This window comes from Dryas octopetala, chromosome 1, assembly GCF_963921425.1.
Source record: "Dryas octopetala chromosome 1, drDryOcto1.1, whole genome shotgun sequence".
NCBI classification, from domain to species: Eukaryota; Viridiplantae; Streptophyta; class Magnoliopsida; order Rosales; family Rosaceae; genus Dryas; species Dryas octopetala.
The window spans coordinates 23,943,560-23,956,785 of NC_141366.1; the positions used below are offsets into that span (position 1 = coordinate 23,943,560).

The 13,226-nt window shown below is 32.5% G+C and overlaps 1 protein-coding gene across 1 annotated transcript; it reads right to left on the minus strand.

Annotated features, from left to right (window-relative positions):
* Nucleotides 1–362: 362 nt before the first annotated feature.
* LOC147299296 (beta-glucosidase 11-like) lies at nt 363–10,582 on the minus strand. The gene is made up of 13 exons (XM_086230024.1): nt 10,374–10,582; nt 9,963–10,026; nt 9,665–9,720; nt 9,447–9,522; nt 9,273–9,344; nt 9,098–9,185; nt 8,450–8,705; nt 5,905–6,020; nt 5,460–5,680; nt 4,483–4,511; nt 4,305–4,392; nt 1,803–1,893; nt 363–758 (listed from the first exon to the last, which is right to left on the minus strand). Exons 1-13 carry the CDS (start codon nt 10,500–10,502, stop codon nt 527–529), a joined length of 1,518 nt encoding a protein of 505 aa, XP_086086150.1. The 5' UTR covers nt 10,503–10,582; the 3' UTR covers nt 363–526.
* Nucleotides 10,583–13,226: the final 2,644 nt, after the last annotated feature.

Below are 13,226 nucleotides of genomic sequence, written 5' to 3' on the forward strand. Positions count from 1 at the left end.
AGTGATTTAAAAAGTGAATGGTTCCGATTATACTTTGGCATTACCAAAATTTCGATTTTGAGAGATGAGGTGACCTTGGGATACCCCCAAGGTTGACCCAAGTATTATCCTATTTCGACCACTTTAGGTCCCATGTGGTCATAAAAAAAGTTTCCCATGTTAAACGCTTACAAATGAGAACTAATTAGATTATTGCAATAAAAACAAAAAGAAATAATTAAATTATTTGTTTGACGGTACTTTTGTAAGGCCAAAAATCGCTTTTAGATAGGCAAAAACGTAACTCATTAATTGGTCAATTGATTTGAACCTGTAAGAATTGTTGTAAATGACACTGTTGACTGAAAATGTCCAACATTAACTAAGAAAAGAAATTGTTTTGGATTCCATATCCATATGTTCTTTATTTTACAAAATTATGGAAGTGATGGATATAGCAATAAAATTATACAACACAATTTACATAGAAATATAAAAAACACTTGAACAGTAGGTAATTGTGAAACTATATAATGTAACATAAAATCTACTGATCAGAGAAGTAATCGTGGGAAATGGATTTAATAAATCCATGTGGAGTGATGTTTTTCCCCTTTAAAAACTGGGAGTACCAGTGAGCAGAGAGTTTAGGTGTTCGATTTAAATCAGGGTCGTCCAAATCCACGTAGTATAAGCCATAGCTGGATTCATAGCCGTCCAATAGCTCAAGAGAATCCAAGAAAGACCATGTAAAATATCCCCTGATATTCGATCCATTCCTTCCAAATACACATTTCATAGGATCAAATTAGTATGTAACAAGTACTAGTTATCAAATTATGGCTTATGAAACAAAGCAAAATCTTTATAAGTAAAAGAAAGTAAAGATATTGATACCAGATAGTCAAAAACTTGATAAGTAAGCAAAAGCATATTAAATTTTTCTTATGTTTGGTTTCCACTAGACTATTTTTCTCATAGTAAAATGACGAGTGAGTCTTCAGTGGGGCGTGCCCCATTGGGGCATGTCCCATACAAGATTTATTGTAAAATGACTTGTATCGAACAACAAATTGGAAAGCTCGAGCTGTAACATTTGTTTATTTATTTTAGTTCAAAAGAAGGTAAACTACAAGAGTCAAACTCTAGTCATAATTGTGGGGTAAGTGCTCTTACAATTGGAGTTAGCTATAAACCCCCACAAGGTTTACTTTGTTTGCAATCAAAATATTGGGTTTCTTATCGAGATTGCAACCATATTTCTTATAAAGAAAGATGAATACTAGAAATACTTTACAAATTAAATTTTTAAAAAATATTAAAAAAATGCATTTGATTTTATAAATACTTTACTTGAATTTGATGCTCAAAGATATTGCGTATGTGAGTTTATTGATAGAGTGCCTTTGATTTTGCAGGTGCATGAAATCAAATCTGAAATTTATATTTAAAATTCAAAAATTTGTCCACAATTTGATTCCAAGATGTAAGGAGCAAAAAAACTAGTTTCCAATTTTGTAACGTCAATTTGGGCAAAACATTAATTATCGGGGGCTTTAGGGCAGTGTAGGCAATCTTAAATTCTGATTATTAATTGAGTTTGACTAGTCAAGCTTTAAGATAGCAAATTGCTGAGTTGTCATTAAGTCAAAGGGTGAATCTTGTAAATAAAAATGCTTTGGGGTTTTATAAAAGAAAAATTGAATCAAACACTCCTAATTTTCTATAAAGTATATGATAGATTAAGTGTTTAATTCCTTTCCATATACAAAATAAAAATATGTAAATATATATTTTTTTTGGTAAAAAATATATAGATATACCTTATAACATCAAGCAAAGCCCCGATGTGTCCCTGCAAATATTCCACCCTCGGCCAGTCCTCCAATGATGAATTGCGTCGAGTTCGTTGACCTTAAATACATATGTGATGATTAAGCAAGATTTTCTCATTTAGATGATGAGATAGATGAAAAGATCAACAAACAATCATATTTGAATGGCCAAATTGAACCACTATATATATATTTAAAAGATATGTATCCATCCTTTAGTTAAAGAATGGACATCCTGGAGAGAGAATTTATGATATACAAAAATTGTCTCTGCAGGACATCCGTTCTTTAGTAACATGGGTATTTTTATGACATTTTGTCAATTTTTAGGCCATTTTTTACAGGGTTCAACATGTGAGAGTATATGGTTCTATATTTTAGAGTATAGATTTATTGTTCGAGGTTATATTTTAGTTTTTAACTCTCAAGTTTTGGGCTATTCTAACTGATGAACGGAAACTCAAAATCATAAGAGTTAAAACCAAAGAATAAGTCTTGAGTGATGATTTATACCCTAAATAATTAAATTGTACCATGTTTAAGATCAAATGGTGAAAAAAAAAAAGTCATAAAACATACGTGTCCATCCTTTAGTTAAAAAACAGACATCCTACGGAAAGAATTTCTGATATATATGCACTATGAGTACTGCACGCATATATGACTCTTAGACTTTAGTTTACTGATGACTTCATCATCATATACATTTTTTTTTTATCAGTGCTGAATGATACGAAAACTTTACCAACAAGACTGATCAAATGAAATGGAATATATTTGACTACATAGATACTTCCAGACATGAACAAAAGTATGTCGGTTTCCATCCAATTAATAATTTCCACATCCATCACCTAAATGTTTCCTTGCATCATTTTAAAATATCTAACCAAATAAAATCTAACTAAAATGGAAGAACCCTAAACAAATTATAATATTTAACCCTAAATTCTTTATGATATAGTGGTTTATTAGAAATCCAAGAATTATAATGTATTTTTATGTTTTATCATTAAACCCTAAGCAAAATGGGAGAACCTTAATGGTAGGTCAAGAATAGTCAAGCATGGAGAGGATCCAAATCTTATAACCATTACATATGCAATTAAGTTTTTGAATTCACAAATAAATGCTTGCTCACCAACTGTTGCATGAACTGTCATCTACTGCAGAACCAATAATGGATGCATAATCATACAACTTATATTATATATTCTAAGGATACAAGTATACAACTGAAAAATATGTATTTTGTGATTAAATGATGATTATATTCTTATTTATCAGAAATATTGTGTACATCTATTTGTTTGATATTATTTAGATATTCTAATGATATTTAATAGAAGTGTTTGAGAAATTAATATAGAATTTAGTCAATTCATGTAAAATGGATGAGCGTGGTAAAGTGAAATGAACCAAATTAATTATACATCACTGAGAAAAAAAAACAAAGTGGACTTTTTAGCCATTGATCTTTAGTGACAAGAAAAGCTTTTTTGTGAATATAGCAGTCTTTAGTTAATGGTTGTAACTAAATACAGATTTGGTAACAAATTAACGTATTTTCCTAAATTTTTTAGTCACAGAGTTCTTAGAAAGATACAGTCACGGCACTTTTCATAATACTTTTACAATTAGTGACAAATTTTGTTGAGACTAATAACCTCATTTTATTCTTTGTAGTGCAGTTTCTGTTGGTCTACATAAAGATATATGTTCATGATATCATTATAGACTGATATAGTCAACTCAAGAGAAGAACGTACGGAGTTACATTTATTCAGGTGTAATACTTCTTTGTTGGGATAATTACACACATCCCATTTATATTTTAAAAATGTTTTATTTACGGTGCCTTGTGTTTTCTAACATTTAATCTCTTATATAGCAATTTACAAAAAAATCAATAAAACATTTCAAAATTACATAATAGTCAATACAAAATTTCATATCCCTTAATAGTCGATTAGATATTATGACAAATTATATTTTAATCAATGGCTCAGCCCACTACTGAATTTACTTGAAACAATGATTGCGTTCATTTACTTTTTTGTCCTTGTGTTCATTTTAGTCACTTTTTAGTTGTTGACTTTTTTGTAATTTTCAAAATTAGGATATATTGCTGACATCATCGATGAGTAAGCACAGTGGCAGCGGCAGCGGCAGCATGGATTAACCTTTTTGTAATTTTTTGAAATTTTCAGACGTTAGTGATGTTAATGGCAGTAGTAATGGCTGTAATTTCTAGTATTTGTTATATCTTTTTTTGTAGAGTGTATAATTTTATTTAATTCATTTTAGTCAATGGTGACTGTTTTGGGATTTAAGAATTGTTCATTGACCTATTTGTAATATTGAAACTTTTTATTGATTTTTTTTTGTAAATGACCCTTAATTATATCACAATAAATCCACTATATATATCTAGCACAACTTAGAATAAATATAATTTCACCATTAGAGGAGTAGAGAGAGAGAGAGAACCATTTTCATGGATGTATATAGGAGGATTGCCATAATTTTGCTTGAGATATTCCAACAGTCCTTGCAGGGCCCAGGGAGTTATTAGATACTGAACCAAACAAGTTGATCAGTAATGCATTGAAATTAATCCCATAAGTAAGTGGAAAACCACCATTAGCTTTTATGTTCAAACTTTCACCTCAAATATTGATGTATCATTTTTCAAAGCTGCACGTTTAAAGAAACTTTGTAAGCAAATTCATTTATATATATGCTGTCTAATATAAATCAATATGAAAAATAATGAACCATGTTCCAACTAAAAATAGAGCCAGCAACTATTTGATAAACCTTATATTCTCCTGATCAAAATCCACATTTTAAGTATTTAGCAGCTAAAAACAATTTTCAGTATTTTCCATATCAATTATCAAACATAATTAGTTACTAGTAAGTAGGTTCCTAAAAATAAGGGTGTAATTTTGTATTTATTTTTATTTTTTAATTATAATTATTCTATTTTATCTTTTTGTTCTTCATTAATAAATTGTTATCAGTACCTATTTTTTTAAGTGGGGGTATTTGAAAATTTAACTTTACTCCCCCTTCTTCCTTTATATATATAGATAACTAAAAAAAAATACTTTTCACTTAAAATGTGTCTAAATCCTCTAGTTTCACTAAAGTTTGAACTGAATTGATGGGGCTCAAATCTTCAAAAGGGAAAAAGAGTGCACGTTTAGTCTAGCTAGGGTTTGTCCTCTTATTGGTTTTCGAGACCCACGCTATCTCGTAAAGAGAACGTTATTTCTTTTAATTTTTATTTTTTTAGATTTGAGAAATCTCCGGTTGACATTGCGAAGAAAAATACTACTAAATTAATAACTACCTGCTAGTTGATGAGAAGGTTATTTCAGAGTCTCACAGTTTTTGAATATTTTTTGTTTATAGTATTGTTATAAATTTTAATAGCTTTGCAATAAAGAAACTTAATCGTACGAATAGTACATTCTTAACTTGATTGTTAGTTGGATCAGTCTATGTATGTTCAATACATACGTTTGTAGGATATCCTTAACTTTTAATTGACTGAATATAGTGTATTTATCATATATAGGCATGTGTTAATCCCATCTAGTCCAAATATATGTGATAACAAAAAAAAAAAAAACATACGTTTTAGCATTATGCTCGAGTCTGCCATAAAGTCCCTGTTTTCCATCTTTAGGCTGCTGGAGTGGTCCTTGACGTATAAGGTGGTATAATAATTAATTCCTAGAAAGTCAAATGAACCCTTTACACTTTTGGACTCTAGACTGGTGAAGGTAGGAATTCTTGAGCCTGCATTCTTTCTCATTACATCTGGATAATCCCCAAACACTAGGGGATTCAAATACCTACAGCACAAAGTAGACACATGGGAATTAGAGTGACCTAAAATGACATTATTGCATTTTATACATGTAGATAGATAACTGAGAGAGAGAGAGAGAGAGAGAGAGAGAGAGAGAGAGAGAGAGAGAGAGAGAGAGAGAGAGAGAGAGAGAGAGAGAGAGATGGACCAAAACTATGAATGCTAGAGAGAGAAGATGCCACTTTATGTCACCAATTTGAGACTTACCAACCAACATAGAAGTCAAGGGCTCTTTGAGTAGCAATTTCATCTTCAGTGGTTTTTGTTAGAGGAACAAACCAATAGGAAAAGACATTGATTCCTATAAACCCATGTTGCTTGTCCTGCATCCCCAAAATTTCATTAACCTTGTTAATTTATTTGAGAAATCTTATTTTATTCTGAGTTCTGAAAAATTTCATTTTATTAAGAAAATTGCTAATAGTATTAGTATTAGTCATTGCCTTATTAGATTAGATCTCTTTCTTTTTCGTTGGCCCTTATTGTATGTTTTGTGAGCGAGCTCTGGTTTAAATAAGGTTATTAACAAAAAATATTTGTGGCTAAAATGTATAAACTTTTGTAGCTAAATGTCTTATTAGGTTATTAGTGATGAAAAGTGTCCGTAGAGAAGAAAGTGAGTTTTAGCTATAAATTTATTCTCTCTTCATCTCTTTAGTTCCATGCCTTAGTGTTGACTATTTCTTTAGAGCATTTATGCTTTCAACCCTTGTTCTTGCCCCCATTATTAATGGTTAATGAAGGAGGAGCTTGGAATTTCTCACTTGGTCCTCAACCAAGAGCACTTCAAGTTGTATATTCATACAAGGGCCGGCCCCCATTTTAGGGGTTCGGTGCGAAAAATAAAAGTGAGACCCTCTTTACATACTTTAATACAAAGTATTAAAGGATTTTAATGGATTTTAAAATCCATAAAATCTATCAAAATCCAAAGGAATTGGCTAGAATTCTCATGGAATTTGTTATGTGTAAAAGATGCATTCAAATCCATCCAAATCCATTAAAATCCTTCACTTAATGAAATCCATGACTTGTTGAGGACACCTACATTTCATTGGAATCCATTAAAATCTTAGTTGGGGACATCTTGATTTCTTTGGATTCCATTAAAATTTGAGTTGGGAACACCTAGATTTTATTGGACATTTAAAATCCAATGAAATCTAAGTTGGGGACACCCCCCCTAAAATTCAATTTGATTATTTCATTTTGAGTAGCCTCAACCGACTTAGAAATTAGAGTATGCACGTTTTAATTAGTTGTGATGAAGTTATGAACACTAAAAAAAAGGAGCCATGATGAGAGAAGCATTGCTTAAGAGAGCTGGAGAGAGATTAAAGAAATTAAAAGATGCACCACTGACATTAGACAGAGGAAGGAACATGAGCCTACATATAATTCGCTTAAAATAAACAAGGGTACATCCTTTTAATTAGAAGCCTAGAATGAGAAAAAAAGTTAAGCCAAACTCCAACCTATTCAAAACTCATGTAAGAACTCAAACTGTACGTCCACCGAGCGCTTGGCCAAAAACATGCATATGCAAGCATAAAAGATGCATGTGCAAACAAAAAAAAATGCATCTGCAAGCAAAAAAATGCATCTGCAAGCAAAAAAATGCATCTGCTTGCTCGGTAATGTAGTTTTTATACTCTGCATCTGCATACACGGACAGCTTGGGTTAGAATTTAATTTTTTATTTGGCTGGGTTTCTAATTAAAAATCTTTTAAAAACTGGGTTTATGAGTAATTTATTAAATAAACAATGTGTGTCAAGGGGACTCAAATCCCTAAATAAGAGTAGTTAAGAGTGCAACTCCACCACCTAGGCTATAGCACTTTTCTTGTAAGGCATTGTTTTTAATGGTAATTATTGGTTTAATATTACAATCAAAATTGGGGGCCCTAAAATCAGGGCCCTGTGCGGTTGCACCATCCGCACCGCCCCAAGGTCGGCCTTGAATTTCATATTCTATGCCTTTCATGTCACCCAACTTAGATACTTGGGGCATTTAAAAATCAAAATGTTAATTTCATACTTCGGCTCCCTCTTTTTTGCTTAATGATTCCCTTCCAGTGTCACCCATTAAAGATGTATTTGTTGAGAGAATATGAATGATTTGCTTAATGTGAGGCCTTACATAGTGACTTATAAGGGTTTGGGCTACTCCTTCTATTGCCAATTGGTTTGGGGATGAATGCTTAGATTTCTTCATAGTATCAGAGCAGACTATCCATGCTCCCGGTCACGTCACCTAATATAAATTGTCCATGTGTTAGACTTGAGTGACCCCACACATGCGGAGGCGTGTTGAGAGAAGTATCTCACATCGAAAATGCGAGGCCTTACATAGTGGCTTATAAGGGTTTGAGCTACTCTTCCTATTGCCAATTGGTTTTTGGATAAATGCCTAGATTTCTTCAGTATTGTGATAATTAACTGCCATTTTCATGATCATTATCATTGCTTGTATTGTGAGAAGCCTTATTTTATCAGGAGTTTGTGAGAAGTCTTATTTTGTTATGAGTCATGTTAATATTAGTTGGTGTTATTAGATTGGTCCATAACTTCTCTCAATTTCTTATTTTTCCTGTTTCTAGCTATTTCACTTCTTAGTTGTAAAGGTTTTATGTTCTCAAATTACAACATGAAGGCTTAATTGACATGTAAAAGAAATAGCTAGAGGTGGAGCTTTGACTATCACAACAATAATAGAGTATCGATGAGTTGGAAAAAGGTGATAATAAATACCTGGTACCTTTGCTTGTACAATCTAGCAGCTGATGCATGAGCTAACAAGATATGATGAGCTGCTATGTATGGCTCAACTGAGGAGTTACCCCTAGAGCAGTTAACACCGAATGGAGGTGAACAATGGCTTGGTGGCAGAAATCCAACATCATAACCCCCAAGTACAAAAACATTAGCCTCATTCATAGTAGTCCAATATGATACCCTGTCACCGAACTTTTCGAAGCACACATCTGCATATGCTGTGAAGTCTTTTCTGCACCCACATAAGTATTCTGTCAAATTTTTTTGCAATACATATGCAGGAGAAGGTTAAAAAGGGATCTCTTTTTATAATCGCATGTGAGTTTGACCCTCAATGTAATTCAATGGTTCGAACAGTTTATTTGTTAGATCGTTATTCAAGGATCATCTTTACATAAAATCAACCAGATAGAAACCATTTAAACATCAACAATCAAATGATCATGATGATAATCGAATGGTCAAACAAATTCCCAAATTTGTTGATTTTTTGCAAAGATGAATTGTAAAGGAGATCTAAAAATTAAACTGTTTGAATCTTTGGCCACATTGTGGGATGACCCAACAATGTAATCCCTTTTGCTTCTTATAATAAAGGATCCCAACAAAATTTAAGAGTCATACACAATCTTTCGACTAACCCATCCTCCATACTCATCTTCAAGTGCCTGTGGAAGATCACTGTGGTGTAAAGTAACATGTGGTTGAATTCCTGCTTGAAATGAAGAATTTATCAACATAAACTAAAACCACTCCTAGAATGCCAAGGAAACAGTAGTATGATAATGATGATAGTAACCATGGCTAATCAGTTCATCAATAAGATTGTTGTAGTATTGTAGACCCTTTGGATTAACAGGTCCCCTTCCATCTGAAGAAAAAAATGAAATTGAATAATGTAAGTGAGAAAAAAAAAAAAAAACTAGGAACTATGTCTTGTATGTTTAATATGAGTAACAATTGGTGGTCATACTTGGGATAAGTCTTGACCATGAGATGGAAAATCTATATGCCTCTAAACTAGTATCCACCATGAGTTGGACATCTTCCTGCAAGAGTTTGTATGTTTTCTAATTAGTTGGACATCTCATGATTACAAAATTGTAACAGAGTATGGTGGGAAACTCCATAACAAATGGACAAGAGGAGAAAAAAGAGAAAACAATGAATTTAATTGTGAAAAGGATGCACCTTGTATTTGTGATACTCATCACATGCTACATCTCCATTGGCTCCATGAAAATTCCCTGCAAATTTGAGTTAAGCAAGAACTAAGTGACCACCTTCTATTTTGGCATATTTGCTCATATATATACATATAATATATGTGTGTATATAGATGTCCAGTCCAGCACTTAGCTAGCTAGTTGATACATGCAGTTTCTATAAACTAACCACACATTTAACTTAATATATATAATACATATAATTAAGAAATAAAAAAAAAATATTAACAGTGAAATTTTAGACAAAAATAGTAGAAGCTGACCAGCATACGCATAGGTGTCCAATATGCTTGGGGTCTTCCCATCTTCCTCTGCAGCACCTTCCACCTTTTTATGTAGAGTTTTGAACCAATCCAATTAACCCCATGAATTCAAAATATATTAATTTCTTTTTTATTTCAATTGATTTGGAATAATACAGAAGTATATAAATGATTTTTTTTTTCTTTTCTTTTTCAAGAATGAAAAAAACAAAAATGGCCGAAATAACCAAAAAAAAAAAAAAACTTCATGTAAAAGATAAAAGAAACAGAGAAGGGTTTTAGTTAACTAGAATATACAAGAAAAAAAAAAATTCTATAAAAGGCTTTTTGAGTCCTCTGGAAAACAGAAGAAACAGAGAAGGATTTGAGTGTGTTCAACAGAGTTGACAGGGTGTGTTAAATTTGATAAACCTGAAATGCAGAGGAGGCAGCTCCAAACACAAAGCCGGGTGGGAAGTCATCTCTGCGAAACTCATCAGCCCCTAAACAAAGATTTATACTAAGCAAAGCCAAACACACCAAAACTGAAACTCCCAACATTGATTGCTTAATAGTTACGGCAATTAAGTTGTTCTGGCAAATTAAACTTAGTAAAGTGCCTTAATTGTCTTTTAAAAGCCAAAGAATTGAAACAGATGTGAGTGGTCGCCGTTTACTTATCTTCACCATCTTTTTGAAAACCCACTCTCACTCCTCAATGTACAAGTGTACAACGTTGGTCCACAAATTTCTAGCTAGTAGCCTTGCATGTTCGGTTGGAAAAATTATAAAGTATAATCGATATACCGTCACGTGATATAACCAATTCAATGTGTAAGGGTATTATTAGACAATGTGTTTATATTAGTAGGAAATAGTATTAATAACATTCACTTATATTATAACACATAAACTGGTTATAACACGTGTCAATATATTGGTTAACATTAAGTAAATATTTCATACTATAACATATAGATTGATTATATCACGTGTCAATATACCATTTTTTTTTTTTTACTAACCATACCTGAATTCATCCACTCGGCTAACATTAAGTAAATCTTTCATAGTGTTAATGTTTTTTTCTATCTAATTGGAAATGTACCCAAAAGGAAATCAAAGTATATATGGTCCTTAATAACTGGTTTGACAAAGCCATAAAGTAAATATGGAGATTGGAGACAATGGACAGAAAAGAAGTTTTGAAGTGGAAAAATAGAGAGAAAATGAGGAAGTAGCAAGAAATTTAAAGAAACAAATGAAGAATAGCAACTGCAGCTTCCTTGAACCATCACTTCCATTCCATTTTTCTCTGTTAGCCTCTCCCTTTGGTCCTTTTGGTTTTGGGACACATTCACCCAACTACCTACCACCATTTTCAATTTTTTTTCTGCGATTGGGAAGTTTAATATTTGACTCCTGCATCTGAAAGACTAAAAAATTTAAATTCAACTATGATGGTCCATCGCTTTAACTTTGTAATGGTAGATTTGCACCAGTTTGATTGTGTGACAGTTGTCTTGAATTCTATGAAGCACCGATACGGATACGGATACGGCGATACGATACGACACGACACGGCGATACGGAAAATTTCTAAAAATTAGGATACGATACGTCATGGATACGGCTTTAAAAATATATATTAATATATAATAATAAAAATATGAATAATTTAAAACATACTTTAAATAACATATATAAAAATTCAAATTCAAATTTAAATTCATTTAACTCAAACTCTAAAGACTTAAAAAAATCATCCAAATTTTACACATATATTGCATAGCTCTTCTAAAAATATATTACAAGTGAAACATATATATTATTAATTAATATTACACATGGTATTGGGTAACATATATATTAACTAATATTACACATGCTAGTAGGTAACATATATATTATTAACATATATCATTATATTATATTATTAACTAATATTATATATGGTATTGGGTTTTCCACCGAATTGGAGAGTCAAGCAATAATATCATATAATATTAAGGATTAATGCCATTTTGCTCCCCCGACTATAACACTTGTATCAGTTTGCTCCCCAGACTTCTAATTTGGAAAATTAAGGACTCCGACTTTTTCAATTTTGCCAATTGAGGTTTTTTTGTCACTTTACACATTTTTTATCCAAATCTTTGAGGGCAAAATGGTCCCTTCCAATTAGATCTTAACATTTTTTTCTCATGCATAATTTTTCCTCTTTTATTTGTTGCTAAATTTTGCTTGATAAATTGACGGAATATCCTAAATTGGCTAAATTGACAAAGTCAATGTCCTTATTTTTCTAAATTAATAGTCTGGGGAGCAAACTGATACAAGTGTCATAGTCTGGGGAGCAAAATGGCATTAATCCCATAATATTATGCCACCGAATTGGAGAAAGTTAAGAAACAAATATACAAGCTGTTAATAATATAATATTATATTATATTACAAGTTTTCAAGTTTCCATATTAATCTAAACCAGTATAGACTACAGACTAAAACTGGGGACGCAGACACCCAAAGAGAAAACAGTAAAGGAAATGATCTGTACAGAAATATCAAGAAAAGCAGCAAGCCCACAAGAAATGGATGATTACGAACTGATCTGGAACAGAACTCGTCGGCGGTGCAGCGCAAGTCGATCTTTTGGAGTGGGTTTATGCGCATCTGATTTGGGTTTTCAATTTGGGTGAAGTGGGTACTGAATTTCTGCGCATCCAATTTGAGTTTCCAAGATGAAGAAGATGAAGTGGCTGAAGAACACTGAAGGATACCCGTGTCGAGAGCAAATGATACGCGTATCCAATGAGTCAAATACGTATCCGTTGACCTGGATACGTATCCAATGCGTATCTGTCCGTATCTGAAGCGTATCCGTATCCGATACGTATCCGATACGGGATACGGCACCAAAATGGCGTATCCATGCTTCAGAGCTTGAATTGTTTGGGTCTAGAGTTGGGTATAAACTGGAACTTTGGCACTTTATTGAAGTGGGTAAGTGTCGATTTCGACCATATTGTCAGATGGAAGCATGGGTTGTGGCCTTCACTGGGATGTTGTTTCAATGTGCATCCATGACCATTGAAGCATTTGTGAAGTATAACCGTGGGACAATGAAAAGGGCAATCTTGAAAAATCAACCTATTAAAGAAAGAGGGGCCTATGCACACCACCCTTTTGTGCTGAGTTGACCACCCTTGCTGAGTTCACCACCCCCATGTATAATTTTTTTTAATTTCTACTGAGTTAACCACCCTAAAATGACAAAAATATCCC

Excerpts from the sequence above, each read along its gene's own strand:
- LOC147299296 (XM_086230024.1), bottom strand. The coding sequence starts at position 10,502 with ATGTTGGGAGTTTCAGTTTTGGTGTGTTTGGCTTTGCTTAGTATAAAT. Across the intron at positions 9,523-9,664 it reads ATGAGTATCACAAATACAAG|GAAGATGTCCAACTCATGGT; the intron begins GTGCATCCTTTT and ends AAACTCTTGCAG. Across the intron at positions 6,021-8,449 it reads TGTACAAGCAAAGGTACCAG|GACAAGCAACATGGGTTTAT; the intron begins GTATTTATTATC and ends TTGGGGATGCAG.